The following is an 18790-nucleotide window of genomic DNA, read 5'->3' as shown; positions in this document are numbered from 1 at the left end:
TCATCTCTGAAACCCTCCAAAGGAATGACTTCTCTGTGTTATTTCTCTCTTCTGTCTCTTCTGAGAATCACTTTTTAATTTGCTTTCAATCCTTGTATCCTGATACTCAGTGAAGACAAGGTTCTGCTTTGGCCAAACCAATGTTGCAATTATTCCCAGGACAAGTAGCAAATGCTTCTGAAATTCAAAATGTGAACTTTAAAACCCACCTGTGGATCACAAGAATCTTTATTACTGACTGCTCTGCTAGGTGGGGTCTAGAAACCGTCAACCCCTAAATCAGTTTTAATTAAATGAACAATAAAAAGTTCAATCTTTTTCCTGTCCTGTCTCTGAGGTTCTCCCTCTTGATTTGTTGCAGTTGTTCCCATCTTAGCAGCAGCAGCCCAAAGGAGACATCACCTGGATCAGCTGGGTTTTGCAGACAGTGTATCTTCCAGCATGTGAAGCTTATGAGAACTCCTTAGTGACTGAGTATCACAAGAGAATTTCCAAGTGATGAGAAAACAGTTCATGCAGATAAAGACAGATAATTCTATCCTAACATCTTCCTTTATTTAGTGGAGATACTGAAGATAAACCTCTGGTATGACATCAGGCTTTATTTCTGCTCAAAGGCTATTTTTAAAGCTGACATTTCTGGCTGTTTTCAGGTAGACAACAAACTATAACAGAACACTTTTTCTTCAAGTAACTGTTCATACAAAATACACATCTAGTATTCCTTTGTGTTCCCAAGATTTACCTTCGAGGCATCAGCTCCTCAGAGAAATACTTTTCTTTTTGTGGCTGGCAGCCTGAAGAAGGAAGGGTGGAATTCAGGCTCAGTTAGTGCAGTCACAAGTGTGTCACTGACCTCAGCAGAAGCAGGATTTCTCTCTGAGTGGGTGATTGTCCAAAACCTAACAGAAAACTTATTACAAACCTGGGAGTAAAACATAGTTCAGGGAGTATTACCAGGAATATTTCTATTGTCGGTACATGCAAGCACAAAAGCTAGTTTTCATCTTTTCATTTTGGGTGCTGCCTTCATGCTCTCTTTCATTTCTTGTTAGGGGTGACTGCTTGTGTAATGAGAGTGAAATATCTTGTTTGGAAGCGGTGGCCTTTAACTTGCATTGGCTTTAGCGCATAAAATGCATCAATTTGCTGCTCTAACTCTTCTTGGTGTTTGGAAAAATCAATGCTTGGTATGGATTGGTTACCAAGCTGATGAACAGGAGAAAACTCTGCTTAGAGCTGTTCCACAGCTTTGTGATGAGCTCTTCTTGCTGGCATTGGCAGCACCCTGTCCTGAGGGCTCACAGGGAACAAATGTTCCTACCAAAATAACACAAGTCATTTTGTGCAGTGCAGGAGTGATGGTGGGAGGAGGCAGATCCAGCTCTTGTCTGTGGAGGACAAGGTGCAGTGCACCTTGACTGAAGGCTGGGACATGTGTTCAGGCTTCCAGAAGCGCTCTGATGTGCTGGTATTCCTGCATGAGGCTGCAGGGATGCCTGCTGGATCTGGTGCACCTGCTGGCACACGGCTCCAGCAGCACATGCTCTGCTTTCAGATCTCTTGGTGCTAATCTGTCGTGGCTGGGAAGTGTGGCACACGTGCAACAACCAAACTGGTTTGCCTGGACACTTGTTACAAAACAATTTTTGAAAACCTACGAATTTTTGATATCCCAAGCTCTGAGGAGTGGTGACTGCTGGTACAGGATGACCCCAAACTTCAGAGTTTTAGGCAGTGGAAGCAAATGAGTATCTGTGTTTACCACAAAGACACTTAGTTGTTAACTTATGCTTGCAAGTAATTATGTAGTTGTTTGTCTCTCCCTCGCAGGGATTAAAAATGTGGCATGATTTCAAGTGTCCTGGCAAAGAACGCAGGGTGCCTGTTGTAATCTCATTAGCTCTGTTAGGTGTGTTTTCCTTCCCCTGGAGTTGGTTGTTGTGATCACCGTGTCCCTAGAAAAAGACCGTAGCTTTTTCTCATCTGTCGGTTTGCACCCACACTGAGAGCATCTCTTCCCAGGGTGTGATTCTGGAGGCCGTGTCAGTGACCTGCATTGGAGGGTGGTGGCAAATAGGAAGGTGATGTAGCAGCATCTTTAGGTAGACGGGGATGGGAATAGTCGTGCCGTTAGCGCAGGTGAGGATGCTGTTGGGGCTGCAGTGCTGGCGGAATCCCGGAGGTGGCCGGTGTTGTCAGCGTGTCCCAGGCAGTGCCTCGAGGGTCGCTCTGCTCGGTGCTCCGGGCCGGGATCCTCCGCTGGGGCAGAGCCCGAGTTCATCGTGCTACATTTGTATTGCAGCTGGCACCGCGCTTCCGTGGCAGAGCTGGGCAGCGGAGTGTCGGGAAGGGCAGCCCATCACCGAGGCCGGCTTTGCCGGTGCTGCCGGTGCTGCCGGTGCTGCCGGTGCTGCCGGGCGGCGGCAGAGCTCCTCCATCGGGCGGGCCCGGCGCGGGGACCGCTGTCCCCCTCCGAGCGGGCTCTCGGGCGCCGCCGGGCCCAGCGCGTCTCGGGGCTGTCCTCACGCCGGGGCGGTGCCGGTCCCGTTCGGCCGCCGGTACCGCCGGGCCGCACCCGGGGAGCCGCGGCGGGCGGTCAGGCGGCGCCGGGCCCGAGCCGCTCGGAGGGCCGGCGGGCGCTGCCGCTGCCGGTGCCGGTGCCGGTGCCGGCGCCGTTCCGGGCCGGGCTCGCTCGCCGGTACCGCCGGGCCGCACGCGCGTCCCCCGGCGGGCGCGCTCGGGGCAGCGCGGCGCGGCCGGCGTCTGACAGGCGCGACCTTTCATAAGACGGCCCCCGCCATTGGCTCCCTGCCCGGAGTGTCGCTGCAACGCTCGCCGCGATTGGCCCGCGGCGGTGCTGCCGCCCGGCCCCGCGCGGGGACGCGGCCCCGCCGCCCGCAGCCGTGAGTGCCCTGCGCGGGGCGGCGGCTCGCGGGGCGCCCGCGCCGCCCGCTCCTAACGTGTCTCTTCTCTCCACAGGTTGGTACTAAGAAGTGCCTTTCCTGACGTCGCTGCTGCTTGGGACCGCTTCTAGAGCAGCCGCTGCTTTTGCCTTGCTTGCTGCCAGCTAGACTGCGACGACAGCGCTCCGCCGCTGCCAGCCCCGCGCCCGCCGGGAGGACGGTCCGGCGCTGCTGCCCCGCCGCCGCTGCACTGTGCACTAGAGTGTGCCCCGAAGGTCAGAGCTCTGCTGCCCGAAAGCCAAGGAGAGGAGGAGAAAAAAACCCAGCCCAAAGCCGGTGTCGGTCGCTGCTCTAAACTGCTGCATCTGTCTATGCCAAACTAATCGATCCCGATCGCACCGCAGAGCCCGCTGCGAGCCCGCTGCCGGAGGCACCCGCCAGCCGCCGGCCCCGGGAGCAGCTGGGGACCGCTGCCGGAGCCCCGGGAGCAGCTGGGGATCGCTGCCGGAGCCCCGGGAGCAGCTGGGGATCGCTGCCGGAGCCCCGGGAGCAGCTGGGGATCGCTGCCGGAGCCCGCCACCTTGCCGTGCTTGCGGCGGCCGCACTCAGGACGGGATGCTGAGCGCTCGGGGCTGACCCCGGCCCGCCGCCCCGGCCTTCCCCAGCCCCGCTCACCGTGCCACGCTCTGAACTCTGGTGACACAGCTCTTCCTCCAGATTGCAGCCACCCAGTTTTACACGTACTTATTTTAAAATAGGGAGCGGGGGGGAAAAAAAAGTGTTCTGGAGGTGGCGCTTTCATAATTTCCAGTTTATCAGTTCAGCTACTCGTTTGCCCATTTTTATTGGAAATTTTAACTACCTGTAAAATCTAAAGATGGCTGTTAGCGTCACACCGATCCGGGACACAAAATGGCTAACGCTGGAAGTGTGTAGGGAGTTCCAAAGGGGGACTTGCTCACGACCAGACACGGAATGTAAATTTGCACACCCATCGAAAAGCTGCCAAGTTGAAAACGGACGCGTAATCGCCTGCTTTGACTCATTGAAAGTGAGTAAATATTACATTATTTTCAAGGATACGTGGTTAATGAAAGAAGCAGTTGTAGCCAGAGAAATCCTGCAGCCAAACAGGAGCAAGTGCTGGCTGCCAGCAGTGGGGTGTTTTGCTGCTTTTATTTTATTGATGCTTGGCGGTTTGTGTTGCTTCTTTCCTCAGGAGAAGGGGAAGGATATAGGGAACGAAAGGAAAATACGTCTGGCAGTGCTCAGATCCTCCAGTATGGCTACAGGGGCTCATTCTTCGCCTCCAAATCATTCCCTGCCTGTAGCTGGAATAAAGGGCACTTCACGTAGAAACAGCAAAGTCACTGTGAGGATTCTTTGTTTTTAATAGCACAAACCACGTAAGCAATATGCGGATTTGTTTCCATCTCATAACTACCAATGGGTTGTTGGTGTCTCTGGACAGCTGATGGTGAACCTTAGAAGAGTGTTTTCCTCCCTGGGTTATTTGGGTGTCTGAGAGCACCCTGCTTGCCTTTCTGTGCTTGGCACTGGTGTGGTTATCCCATCTTTTTCCCAAGTGCACTTGCTTTAAGGGAAGGACAGCACTTAGCAGAGGGCAAGGTGCCTCTGGACGTGCAAGCACGGCAGGGGCCACATCCCAGCTAGGCACCATAAATACAGGGCTGTTGTTTCAGTGTAGCTGTGGTGTCAGTGATGTTAAATGTGCAGGTCCCAGCTCCTTCTCGTGGTTTTTCCACGATGTAAATAACCTAGCGTGTAAAATACTCATATCACAAACAGTACAGAATTCATCCAGTGGAGTCATGAAAAAACCAAACCTTGGGAAGCAGAAATTTGTCTGTCGGTTTTTTCTGATGTGATTTTCTTTTGCTGGGCTCGATGCTGGGAAGTGGAGCCGAGTGTGTGGAGCTGTCTGCTGGCACACAGGGAGGGAGCTGGAGCAGCTCCTGCAGGTCCCAGCCGGGCCTGGCACAGCACGAGCGGGCAGGAAGTGACTTATGGCAGGTCTCTGAATCCTCAACGTCCCGAGCTCCAAAATGTGTCTTGTCTCTGGTTAGGGCGCAGGGTAAAGCTTTACAATGCTCTCAGGCCTGAAATGCCCACTCCATCACCCCCAGCCATGGCTTAATTTTCAGGTACTGGAAGGATTTGTTTCTGTGTTTGGTTTATTTTTAAATACAGCATTTACAATGCATGCAGGGTATTAATTTTAAAATGTGGAAATAAGATGTTTTTATGCATGAAGCACGTGCTGGAGGTAGGAGCAGAGCCAGGGCTACCCGTGCCAGTGGGGAGTCCCAGCTCGGCGGTGTCACGGCGAGGACGCGGTGCCACTGTGGGGATGGCGGTGCTGCCAGAGCACGGCCTGGCTCCAGAGTCCTGAGCGAGGGGCTGTGACAGTGGCTTTGCTGGTGGCAGCAGCACCCGCGTGTCCCCGGGCTGCTTTCCCAGCAACGTGCGCCTGACCCCGCTGGCCTTGCGCTTGCGAGGCTGTGGCCGAAGGGCTGGACACCGGCCACTGGAGCGAGCCGGACGTGATGGCAGCGGCGCTGGAAGTGCCTTCAAATCTCGCTGCTGCCGGGGGTGCAGGAGCTGCTGTCTGGGCAAGAGGGGATGGAGCGGGCCTGGCCTGCTTTCCCCAGCCCCGGCAGCGTGACTGGCCCTGCTGCCATCAGCAGGGCTCTTCGCTTCCTTTCTTCATGCAGGAACTGAGGCTGACCTTTGCCAAGCGCTGCAAGGTCCGTGGGTGATAACCGTGGGTAACGTTTCAGCGTTGCTGCGGATCCTCAGAGGAGAGGAGTGCGCTGCTGCCCTGTGGAGCCAGCCAGGGGCCGAGCTGGGAGCTGGGAAAGAATCTGCTGTTTAAAAATACACTGCTGAGCAGAGCTGTTTACTTGTGCTCATGCTGAAAGGTTTGCCAGTGGCTGAGCTGCTGTGTGCTGGAGAGGCTCCCGGGGATCCGGCCATCCCCTCATGGAGCCCAGGGCAGGATCCTGCGGTGTCCCGGTGCCTGTGGCTGCAGCAGCTCCCCAGCCCCTGGGCAGGCGTGGGCAGTGAAGTGGCTGTGCCATATATGAGAATACCTGGGGTGAACAGAAAATGGAATATCCCCCTTTGGGGAATTCCCAGTCCAACCCCCATTGCTGAAGCCATTGCTCAGTTTTGGTTTTGTTTCAGCTGTGTCGGTTTTGGTGTGTGCTGAGCTCAACCAACGCTAGTCACTGAGTTACCTTGTCTGCAGCATCCTAAACTTCAGATGTTCTGCAAAAGCAATTTAGGAAAATGCTGCACCAGCTCTGTCTGGGCCATATAAGGTCAGTCAATACTTTAGTACAGATTAAAAAAGGTTTTTGGTTAGGACATTCAAAAGTAATTTTTAATTTTTTAGTAATTCAATATGGATGTAATGTCCTTGTTCTTTACTAAAATAGCAGTGCACTGAAAAATTTACCTTAATGTTAAAATACTTGATTTCTTATTAATGTATATAATATTAGTATTAGTTAGACAGCTATTCTTGCATTATCTCTTGGACATAAGACAGATACTTAGTCACTGAATTTTTCTTTACAAATTCCTGCATCTTGGCAGGAGTTGAAGGGAGGTGACCTTTAAGGTCCCTTGCAGGCCAGCCCGCGGTGTGATGCTGTGATGTGTCAGTCCAGGAGCTGGTGTGTGCCCGAGGAGTGACTGCTGTGTGGAGCTGACGTCAGGCAGGTGTGAGTGCTGCAGAGCCGCAGCTCCTGGGCAGGACGGCTCCGAGCTGGAGATGGCCCGTGTGCTCTGCTATATTTATATTTATATTTATAGGAGATAAACAGGCAGAGCAGATCCTCCTCGGAGGGGACCCCGTGCAGTGGCAGTGCCCTTCGCCTCTGGCCCTGGCCCAGGTGTCCTCTGCGGGCGCAGGGACAGAGCACAGCGAGTGCGCAGCCAAGCACCGCTGCCCTGCCGGGAGCAGGCAAAAATAGATCCCAGAAGTGAAACTTGCAGCTTGGGTAAAGCGCTGTTTTATTTAAGTTGTTATTTCTGCGACCTGCAAGATGCAGGCACAAACTCGGTGTAGGGCTAGAGCAGGGCAAGCAGTGTTCTCTCCCGAGGTTCCATCCCGAGGTTCTCTCCCGAGGTTCTCTCCCGAGGTTCCATCCCGAGGTTCTCTCCCGAGGTTCTCTCCTGAGGTTCCCTCCCGAGGTTCTCTCTCGAGGTTCCATCCCGAGGTTCTCTCCCGAGGTTCTCTCCCGAGGTTCTCTCCCGAGGTTCCATCCCGAGATTCCCTCCTGAGGTTCTCTCCTGAGGTTCTCTCCCGAGGTTCCATCCCGAGGTTCCATCCCGAGGTTCTCTCCTGAGGTTCTCTCCCGAGGTTCTCTCTCAAGGTTCCATCCTGAGGTTCTCTCCCGAGGTTCCCTCCCGAGGTTCTCTCCCGAGGTTCCATCCTGAGGTTCTCTCCCGAGGTTCCATCCTGAGGTTCTCTCCCGAGGTTCTCTCCCGAGTTTCTCTCCCGAGGTTCCCTCCCGTGCTGGGTGACAGTGCTGGCACTGGGCTCTGGACACGTCTCCGGTTGGGAAACACGGCCTGGGCTGCACCTGGCAGCTCCTCCTCCCTTACCTGTGGGAGCAAAAGGCAGCCAGGCCATGGCTGTGACCTCGAGCTGCTGCAGGAGGTCAGGGCTGGGACAGCCCCAGCGAGATGTCATCATCCTGCTGCCTAATTAGCGCTAATGAAACCTGCAAGGCTGGCCTAGGGGAGCGCATGAATCAAGATGAACGTGTGTGGGATAATGTGGCCCTTAGATATTAGGAGGATAATTTTAAACCAAGAATGATTATGTAGTGTATTCAAATTATGCGCTGGAGCGGCTGAGTCAGCTCCAGCTCTGGCTCTGCCTTGTTTAAATGCCGTAGGATTTTTTTCCTAAATTTGGATGCCTAAAACCCTGTTAGACTGTCTACAGCAAAAATAAGCTCGAGTTCCTAAATCAGGAAACTGGTTTGCAACAGAAATTTGATTTTTACCATAATTTTGAAACATTTTTCTTCTTTTATTTTTCTTGGAAAAATAAGTCTAAGTAGAACTCGTTTTTGAAATTACGTTAGCTTCGTCAGATGTTCCGATAGATGAGTCATCCGCGTTTCCTGAAAGCTGAGATAAAGATGTCTGAACAATGGGGAGATGGATGTCAAATGCAAATCTTGTGGGAGCAGCAGATGCGCCGAGGCCACGCGGTCACTGCGCCGGGGAAAGGGGCTCTGTGGGACAGGGCTGCTGTGCTCCCAAAGCCTGAGCTGAGCCGGGCTGAGCTGAGCCGGGCTGAGCTGAGCCAAGCCGGGCTGAGCCGGGCTGAGCTGAGCCGAGCTGAGCTGGGCTGAGCTGAGCTGAGCTGAGCTGAGCCGGGCTGAGCTGAGCCAAGCCGGGCTGAGCCGGGCTGAGCTGAGCCGAGCTGAGCTGAGCTGGGATGAGCTGAGCTGAGCTGAGCTGAGCTGAGCTGAGTCGGACTGAGCCGAGCCGAGCTGAGCTGGGCTGAGCTGAGCCAAGCCAGGCCGAGCTGAGCTGAGCCAAGCCAGGCCGAGCTGAGCTGAGCCAAGTCGAGCTGAGCTGAGCCGGTCTGAGCTGAGCCAAGCTGAGCCGGTCTGAGCTGAGCTGAGCCGAGCCGAGCCAAGCCAGGCCGAGCTGAGCTGAGCTGAGCCGAGCTGAGCCGAGCTGAGCCAAGCCAGGCCGAGCTGAGCCAAGCCAGGCCGAGCCGAGCCAAGCCAGGCCGAGCTGAGCTGAGCTGAGCCGAGCTGAGCCAAGCCAGGCCGAGCTGAGCCAAGCCAGGCCGAGCTGAGCCAAGCCAAGTCGAGCTGAGCTAGCCCAGGCCCTTGGAGCCAGCGTGCACCACGGCGCTGCAGCTCCCAGTCCGCTTTTGGTCTCCTGAGTTATGCTCCCGCTAAGGCGGCTCCTTCTTCTTTGAGCTGGGTGTCCCAATGAAGTGTAAAAGCTTTTTCTACTCTTTCTTCAACAGCTGGAAAGTCTTAAACTTCCACATTTTTCTGCTTTTTTTTTTTTTTTAATTCTAAGAAAAAGCTGGAAACCAGAAGTGTAAGTCACTATAGTGATGATATCTGAGGTTGAAGCTCTGGTGCCTTGTGTCTGAGACCCATCAGCACTTGGTATGATAGTGTTTTATCTTCTGATGTAGAAGTTTTTATTTTTTTTAAATGGTACACCTGAACTCTGTAAAAGTGATTGCCACTTTTTTCCAAGAAGGCTTAAAAATATATAAATGTAGCAGTATTATTATTATTATTATTATTGCTGCTGAAATTGTTGAACATCTTATTTCTTCCACCTCAGAGATGTAATTGTTAGTTGTTCAAGTCCCTCTACTTTGTTGTTGCTTTAAAAAAATCCTGATTTTTTTTTTGACTTCTTGTTCCCCTTTGTGTGACACTTACCTAAGGGTGTAGAGTAAGAACCTTATTTCATTTAATATAAAGAAAAGGAAATCTGTAAGCCTATTGCACTAATCATGTTGAAAATGGCAGATCATGGATCTGATTCTTTTATAATGAAAGCAAAAGAAGAATGCCAGAACAGCAGAGCAGGTGATTCTTGGGTGCAGTGGCAGGATTCGGGGTGCAGACATGAGCTGAGGCTCAGGGCTGGGAGCAGATGGACACACGGCTGATCCCAAGGAAGCTCGTAAAGCAGTAACCCTTGGCAAAAAATGAAAACATAAACAATGTTCAAATTCCTAAGGTCTGATTTGCCATTTTTCTCCTCTCCAGCCTGTGCAACTGCCAGCAGGCTGAGCTCCAGAAGAGGAAGCAAAGGGAAAAGTGGCAAACAGTTCGGGAAAATGGGGCAATTGTTAGGTGGAGTGGCAAATAGTCCATTAGCAAAGCAAACAATTGAAAGCACGTGTGTTCCTCTGTGGGAAGATAGATGGTGTTTTGAAATCTTATCAGGTCTTTGGACAGAAGAGTAACAACTAACTACAGCCTTCACAGCTCATTTTACAGCTTGGGCTCTGCCTCGGCAGAAAGAAATGAAGTAGAAATTAAAACATTGCACTGCAGCATTTGCACTGTCATTTTTTAAAGGCTGTGCATAATAGAAACCAGCGTGGGCTCCTGTTACAGTCAGGAACTCTGCTGGGCAAAGTCAAAATCAGTAAAATTCTGAACTGGTTTGCAGGGAAGATGTAAAGAGGCATCAAATAAGAAAACCTCATGTCAAGAACATTCAGAGGTTTGTCCCAAATCTTAAGTGAGTGATCAGGAGCAGCCTGTGAGGCCTGTCTCCTTCCCAGGATGACCCCAAGTGTCTGTTTTTCCAAATACAGATGCCTTGTTGCCAAGGCTCACTGAAATTTGTTGGAAGCAACAAATTACATTCAAGACCGAACGATCACATCTGTTTTTTGACTTTGGAGAAATGCTGGTGTTTCTCTGTTGGGACTGCAGAGCCTTGCTAGCCCAGCTGGATGTTATTTAGGAACTCCTGTCCCGGGTGCTGCACAGGAGTCTGTGCTCCCGGCAGGAGCTGCTCCCGATGCCTGAGAAGGAAGGAGCCTCTTCTCCAGGTGAGCAGCCTCCCTGCAAGTGCTCCAGACATCCCCTCAGAGGGAGAACCAGCGCTTTGTGGTGTGAGACATCCCCTCAGAGGGAGAACCAGCGCTTTGTGGTGTGAGACATCCCCTCAGAGGGAGAACCAGCGCTTTGTGGTGTGAGACATCCCCTCAGAGGGAGAACCAGCGCTTTGTCGCTGTGGGGCACGTCCCCGGTGCTGCGTGCTGGGCTGTGCCCTCAAAGCAGCCCCCGGAGGAAGCAAGAGCTGCTTTTATCCTCATCCAGAGGTCTGCCTTGTCCCCCATTTCACGGTGCTGCTAGGAGGATTACTGCTGTTGAAATGAGATTTAAGTCGACGCTGAATTGTCAGGTCCTGAAACACAGGATTATGCAAGTAAGAAAACCTTCAGGTTCATGGTTGAATTTATTGAAATACTTACGACTTATCCTCTTCATTAGGAAACATCTCAGGATTTAACTGATGTAGAACACACATTGAGGTAGCTGAAAGCAACTGCAGTGTTTGATCAAATAAAGGAAAATAGATCTGATGAAGAGGATTTCTAAAGAAGAGGAAATCCAGTGTAGTGCTGCTGGAGGGCTTCACTCTGCCGCTAGCAAGCTGCTTCCTCAGACTGCCTTTTTGTTATACTCCACTCGCTGGATAAACTTCTCAGCTCTCAGCCCTGGGGATCCCAAGAAATCCTCTGTCTTTTCCGAGAGGGGCTGGTGGTGCAGCCCTGATGGGAGAAGCCTGATGCTTCCCAAGTTTGCTGACAGGAGCGGCAGGGGGGAAGGGGCCAGCTGGGGGAACAGGTTTGGATCCAGCCTCATCTCTGAGCACTTCAAATCCCGTCAAGTTCCTGGAAAGACTCTCTTCAGCTCCAGATTTCTCTGGACCCTTCCTAACTTGGCAAAATAGTACAGAGAGTAGCAAAAAGAGGGAAGTGCTGTTTGAAAAGAGGAGCAGTTCTGGGAGGAAGCAAAAGCGGGTTACTTCTTGTTGGTGTGATTTCACCGAATTTACATGGGTTAATTCCAGGCTTACATAGAGACAAAGTGGTTGTGAGATTAAGATTTAAATTTGGAAGAGAGGAATTGCAAAGTATGGAAACTGTCATTTGTGTGTGCACTGCCCACCCTGCTGTGCCGGCTGCAGGGGAGGGCAGGGAGGGTGGGAGGATGCAGGAGAGGGGGAGCTGTGAGGATGTGGAAGGTGGGTGGGTGGCTCTGGGGCCACCTCTGCTGGGGAGACACACCTGTGTGACCAGGAGGAGCAAACATTCCATTGAATCCCAAATGGAGCAGGGCAGTTTGTGGCTGGGGCAGGTCATGGGCACGGCTCAGCTCAGGCCCAAGGGGTCTGTGGTGTTCCTGGGGGACAGGGTCATTTGTGTGTGGACATGCTGGAAAACCCCCCAGTCTGGGAGCAGCCAGCAAAGCCAGGGTAGCTGCAGGTGTAGTGGGTAACTACCACTTGGCAGGAGTAAAACTCACTGTTTTCTGCTCCTTCTTTATCCTGGTGGGATTCAGTCCAATACCTGTACAGGTTCAGTGCTGGTATTTGATAGTGGGCGAGGAGGAGGTTGTGTTTTTTAATTTGAGAGCATCTTTCCAGCCCTGTCTGGCTCAGGAGTCTCCCCAGGAGTCTGGCAGGTTTTTAGGTGTGCAGTAGTCACCACAGCAATGTCAGGAACAGCACAGTTTTTCGTACTTTGTTCTGTTATATAGGAACAAGAGCACATCTAACTGAAGTATTTTGAAAAGAATAGGCAGAATGAAATGTTTTCTGGGTCCTTGGGGCTCGCTGTAAACTGACACTGGTGAAGCAAATACTGAGGGGAAAAGGAAGAGTACACTTGGTTGGGCTCTGTGCAGAATTCGGCCGTCAGCAGGCAGCAGCTTGGAGCACGCTGTGCCACAGGGCGAGCTGCAGCTGGATGGGCTGCTGCTTCTGCTATCCCTTCCCCGTTTTTACAGTGCAGCCAGTGTTTAGAGCCAGCTGCAGATGGGAAATTGTGCCTGGAACTCAGCTTTCTGGTTGTAGGGTATGTTCAGAAAATGATCTGCATTGACATACCATTGCCTGTCTGGTGTCCTGGTAAAATCTTCCTTGCAGTGAGCTGAGTCAGGAGACAGCCTGGACACCCGCAGTGACTGTAACCAAATAAAAATGCAGGTGAGCTGGGAAAGCCCCTGACTGGGCAAACTGAAGGGTTAAAGAGTTCATGCTCACTAAACACTCCTTAGAGGAAGCTGAAGAGTCCGTTCTTTGTATCTACTGTGTTGTTATTTACTCCTGTTGTTGGTTGAACCCTGGCTGCACCTGGTGGAGCAGAGTGAGGTGCTTCCCTTGCACAAAGAATGCAAGGGATGGATGGATATATATGGCAGCTTTAATTCCAAAGTACCATAAATTTAAGTACCTTAAAATGCAAAGCTCTTGTTGATAGTGGAGCAAAAGGAATTGTTTCCTAGAAAATAGTTAATTTGCGATTTAAATATTTCCAGGTGATACTGGAGGGGTGTGGTGGGGTTGGTCAGTCCAGGGAACATCTCCAGACTGGGCTGCAGAGAAGTGGCAGTGTGTGGAGCAAAACAGGTGTGCAGCACAGAGTGAGCTCACTGCAACCAGGACCAGGGTTTGGGGCTTTTTCTATGGCTGCACTGAACAGGAGGAAATGGGATTTTTTCTGACAGTGATAAAGGTGATTAAGTTTAACTAGAAGAGAAGACAAGGCAGAAGAGAGAAAGAAAAAGGGAGGGACAGAAGAGACAAAAGGCTGAAGAGGTCAGGTGCTGTTGTACCACCTGGCAGATAACACAGGAGAGAGGGCTGTGTCTGAACTGTGGGAGCAGGTGGGAGGGGAAGGGGAAGCAAGAGCAAAGCACAGGACAGGGAGAGCAGGGGATAGCCGAGGATGCACTGTGCAGACGGGCTCCGAGATTCCTTGACAAAATGTGCTTGTTCCCAGGTTCTGCCAGCTTTTTGCAACACATCTTTTGCACCTCGTTCCGGACGTGGTTACTGGTGTGTTTAAATATATCTGAAGAGAAAAATAACACTTGCTGATGGAATTTTTCTATTCTTTTTTTACACTGGAGGAAGGCACACCTTGTTTTGTCTTGTTGGAATCCTTTAGTATTTGGCTTCACAAAGTCCAGCACTGAAAATCAGAAGGGAAGTGAGGTCTCCTGTGCGTGTTTAGTCCATTGGCTGAAGAGACTGCTCGTGTTTGTAACAATGTAAACTGTTTCTACACAGCATTTGTCACATATTTATGGTTTAGATGTTTCCGGTGATTTTAGATACCTAAGGAATTAGACACTGAAAAAGTAGCAACAGTGGAAGGTTGAAGTTACTTGTTATACTTGTCAATTGTTTTGCTCTATGCACACATGTAGACTGTTTGTGTATGTATGTGTGCTCAATGTATATTATATATAATATATGTCTGTATGTATATGTCTCCAAGGTTTTTCAGGCTGTGTGTTTTGTGTGTCGACTTTGGGTTTGTACACAAAAAGGAGCATGCAGGAGCTGCAAAGACCTTTTGTGAATTAAGAAGCTACTTTATGGTTAAAAAAATTAAAAATAGTAGTTGCTAAAAATTCGCCCGTATTTAATATTTAAAATTTGGAAAGCATTGCTGGATTTTATCATTGTCTGGATTACGGCCATGGGTCAGTTGTCCAGCACCATCTGTAGCTGTTCTATTCTTTCCTCTGTTCTGTTTAAATGACAAATAATTAAGTGTTACTGAGTGACTGCTCAAGTTCTGTTTTGATCACCTGACGAATTACTTGGTTCAGCTTCTGCCCCTTAATGTTGTGTGAAAGCTGTCTGAGCCCTGGGAGCCGTGGAAGGCAGGGGTTCCCAGTGGCAGTGGAGCCATGGAAGAGCAGGATCAGCTGTTGGGAGCAGCACATCTCCAGGTCTCCTGGAATGCTGGGGTTCTGAGCTCTTGGGCATAATGGTGAGCAAAGCTGTCACCATGAACTTGTTTCTTTGTAGGGAGTAGTTGTGAGGTAGAAAGTTCTCATTTTCTATTTCACTACTTTGCTCTTTTACTACTTTTAGAGTGAGTCAGGTCTCATGTAAAAAAAAAAGATCATGGAAAAGAGAAGAATTTGATATTTGTTTTATTTCCCTTTAATACTCAGAATGTTTCCTCTCATAGATCTAAGTGAAATATATTTAAAGAGAACTTAGTTTTTTAAAGAGCAAGCACCTGTAAGGCAGCCCTGCAACCCAGCCCTGAGGCTGATGCTCTCATCTTTGGAGCTTTGATTCTGCCTCACACATGCTGAACTTGGGGAAAAAGTGCTTCTGCAATGAGATCATGATTCAGAGTCCTCCCTCTGAATGTTCCTGTTTGTTTCATCAGCTCGGTTGGCACCCACACATGGAAAGTTTTTCATTTCCCACCAGCTATGTGGCTGATCACTTGAAGTGAGAGCATTTGAGTCTTCAGGTGGTGGCTGTGTGTTTGAGCTCACAGGCAGGCACAGGTTGTATCTGGTGGCATTTCCTGCAGCTCAGCGTGTGCACCAAGGGCAGTGACACTGCCCAAGTGTCCTACAACGACATCAAACCGACAGGAGCAGGAGCCACAGAATCATTTAGGCTGGAAAACACCTCCAAGATCATGGAGTCCAATCTGTGCCCAATCCTCACCTTGTCCCCAGCCCAGAGCACTCAGTGCCACATGCAGTCATTCCTTGGACATCTCCAGGCTTGGGGGCTCCATCGCATCCCTGGCAGCCCCCTCCACTGCCTGACCACCTTTTCTGTAAAGACATTCCTCCTGAAAATGCTGCTTCCTGCAGAAAGTCTGCATCTGTCAAACAAATACTACTCCTCTTTCCTTTTTACCATTGGGTTGGGGTTTTGTGTCTTCCTCCTGGGTGAGCTCCTCTCAGCATGGGCTCGGGAGCCAAGCTTCCCTCCAGAGGAGTGGAGCGCTGCCGCCGTCTGCACGGCTCTGCTTTGGGACAGGACATGGCAGCTGTCAGTGCCCATGTGAAAATAAACAGTCAGAGGGAATTCTGACCACAGAGCAGTGTTTGGCATGTTTTGTGATTATTTAACTTCAGAAAAATAAATCCTGCCACCTGTGTTTCCCACTGGTCCGTGTGCACTGACCTGCTCTGTTCACAGCTGAGGCAGCGCGGCAAGGGCAGATGGTTCTGCACCTCTGTGTTCCTGCATGCCCACGTGCTCTGCGAGGCCTTGCAGACACTGAAAAACACCTTCTGCCGTTTGTGTGTTGTTTCTGCTCCTCTGGTGTCATTGTCACATATTTCATAAGCTTTTCTGAGCATTTTTCCCCTTAATGTGTGACTGACAGGGTTGAGCTTTTCAAGACTTGTGTCAAATTATCCCCCTGCAGCCGTACCTCTGAGCACACAGAGGCTCTCACCTGGTCCTGCTCTGGGTGAATATTTGTGCTAACAAGGAGTTGCATTTTTAAAAGTAAAGCCTGTGTAGAGGCTTCAACAGAGAGGGGCTGGAGAGCTCCTGAGAGCAAGCAGTGGTTCCTGGTAGCTGTAATTATATTTGCACTGCACTGGTGTGGACAGAGCAGATAGATACTGTCTTTATTTGCACACTGCTTTACAGTGAGTCTTTTGTTCTGTCATTTTATTGTCATTTTGTTTCATGGGGAAAGTGAGCAAGGCCAAACCTCTGGGGTAGAAGGTAGCAGGGGTGCAGAGTGTGATTACAGCAGCACTGCCTGTTAGAGATGCCTAAATGAGTGCACATATCCATCAGGCAGCTTTGTCTTTGTGAAATATTGATCTGTAATACCAATGCTAAGAGGTCTGGAAAGCACTTAGTGCAGGAAATTATTCCTGAGCTACATGAGAAAAAAAACCTGTGACTGATCCAGGGCCTACTCCTGCCTTTCCCCCCTCAGCAGTGCAGCACAGAGCTGAGCGAGGAATTCAGTGTTGGTATGGGCTGAAACTTCCCGTTTTGGTTGATGCTTCCATGTCCAGTGTTAATGATTATTGGATCATGTCAGTGGTGGAGCTGGACCCTGACCCAAGGGCACGGAGGCTGGACACTGCAGTGCCCTGTGACCCTGGGGATGGACACTGCAGTGCCCTGTGACCCTGGGGATGGACACTGCAGTGCCCTGTGACCGTGGGGATGGACACTGCACTGTCCTGTCACTCTGGGGATGGACACTGCACTGCCCTGTGACCCTGGGGATGGACACTGCACTGCCCTGTCACCCTGGGGATGGACACTGCAGTGCCCTGTCACCCTGGGGATGGACACTGCACTGCCCTGTCACCATGGGGATGGACACTGCACTGCCCTGTCACCCTGGGGATGGACACTGCACTGCCCTGTCACCATGGGGATGGACACTGCAGTGCCCTGTCACCCTGGGGATGGACACTGCACTGCCCTGTCACCATGGGGATGGACACTGCACTGCCCTGTCACCCTGGGGATGGACACTGCACTGCCCTGTCACCATGGGGATGGACACTGCAGTGCCCTGTCACCCTGGGGATGGACACTGCAGTGCCCTGTGACCCTGGGGATGGACACTGCACTGCCCTGTGACCGTGGGGATGGACACTGCACTGCCCTGTGACCGTGGGGATGGACACTGCAGTGCCCTGTGACCGTGGGGATGGACACTGCAGTGCCCTGTCACCCTGGGGATGGACACTGCAGTGCCCTGTGACCCTGGGGATGGACACTGCACTGCCCTGTCACCCTGGGGATGGACATTGCACTGTCCTGTCACCGTGGGGATGGACACTGCAGTGCCCTGTCACCCTGGGGATGGACATTGCACTGCCCTGTCACCCTGGGGATGGACACTGCAGTGCCCTGTGACCCTGGGGATGGACACTGCACTGCCCTGTGACCGTGGGGATGGACATTGCACTGCCCTGTCACCCTGGGGATGGACACTGCAGTGCCCTGTCACCCTGGGGATGGACACTGCAGTGCCCTGTCACCCTGGGGATGGACACTGCTGTGCCCTGTGACCGTGGGGATGGACACTGCACTGTCCTGTCACCATGGGGATGGACACTGCACTGCCGTGTGACCCTGGGGATGGACACTGCACTGCCGTGTGACCGTGGGGATGGACACTGCAGTGCCCTGTGACCGTGGGGATGGACACTGCACTGTCCTGTCACCATGGGGATGGACACTGCACTGCCGTGTGACCCTGGGGATGGACACTGCACTGCCGTGTGACCGTGGGGATGGACACTGCAGTGCCCTGTCACCCTGGCGATGGACACTGCAGTGCCCTGTCACCCTGGGGATGGACACTGCACTGCCCTGTGACCCTGGGGATGGACACTGCACTGCCCTGTCACCATGGGGATGGCGAGGCCCTGCTGAAACCCAGAGGAGGAAATTGGCAAAGGGAGCTGGTGTTCCCTCTGTGCCTGTGCTGTGCTGCCTTCCACGGGACACGGAGCTTTTCCTCCCCAGCTGGGATCTTCTCTGCTCCTTGGCTGTCCCTGGAGGTGGTCAGTGCTTCAGGGCTGGATTTGGTTTGGTTTTTTCCAAAGAGCCGTGACAAGTGTGTCCCCAAGGCACAGTGGAAGTGGTGCTGCTCCAGCCCTGCCCTCCTTCCCGGGGTGCTTCCCGCAGGGACTGCAAGGGTGTTTGTTTGGTTAGGAAGCTTTTACCGTGCCTCAATGCACACTTGCAAGGTAAAACAAACCTGATGTGTCAGCCTTTGTTTACCCACCACACTTTCCCTTTCCTACTCTTGCTTGCTTCAATTTGTTCTTTGTTAAAGACTTTTAACTCTCTGTTTGCCTTCTGATGTTGAGTACATCAACATTTTTTGGTATAATTTATCTTTGTCCCTCAAGTCTGAATTACTGAGATTGATCCTTCCTGTAAGAATTTTTGAACTATAAAATTAGCTTCAGTTTCTTTATTTCTCTGCTGCTATACCGTTTGTTATTTATATCCTTTTCTTCCCTAGTTTGCCTAAGCAGTAAAAAAAAGCGACATTACTCAACCTTGTCATCAGTTGGCCATGGTTTGGTGGCTTTCTTTATCTAGCTTCTAATTACTTCAAATTTGTCTTTTCTCTTGCCTCTCTGGATGATGTAGTAAAATTTTGTGTTTGTGTTTTTCAAGTCCCTTTACTTACACCCAGTGCTGTTATCCCCTCATCAGTGATGGGGCAGACCATAATTTGGTTGCCATCAGGGAAATCTGATCTTCTTTTCCACTTTCCTCCCCGCTCCTGAGGCTTCTGCAAAGTGCCTCTGTCATCTGGCTAGCAGCTGGCCGGAGTGGCACCA

At 51.4% G+C, this 18790-nt stretch overlaps 1 protein-coding gene across 50 annotated transcripts in view; it reads left to right on the top strand.

Moving 5' to 3' along the window:
• MBNL1 (muscleblind like splicing regulator 1) overlaps window positions 1-18790 on the top strand; it is a 68651-nt gene that overhangs the window by 16435 nt on the left and 33426 nt on the right. For 23 of the 50 annotated variants that reach the window (XM_086843002.1, XM_086843001.1, XM_086842984.1 and 20 more), the window contains exon 2: window positions 2983-3957. The exons of 19 other annotated variants lie outside the window; for them this stretch is intronic. In XM_086843002.1, the coding sequence (XP_086699128.1) occupies window positions 3784-3957 (174 nt within the window). In that variant the 5' untranslated portion in view covers window positions 2983-3783. Of the gene's footprint in view, window positions 1-2905; window positions 3958-18790 lie in introns of those variants that run through there. 8 more of the 50 variants (XM_086843000.1, XM_086842995.1, XM_086842982.1 and 5 more) reach the window with 5 other exon arrangements.

Source organism: Cyanistes caeruleus, chromosome 10, assembly GCF_971803275.1.
Source record: "Cyanistes caeruleus chromosome 10, bCyaCae1.hap1.1, whole genome shotgun sequence".
NCBI lineage: Eukaryota > Metazoa > Chordata > Aves > Passeriformes > Paridae > Cyanistes > Cyanistes caeruleus.
This window is presented reverse-complemented; position numbering and strand designations above follow the sequence as displayed.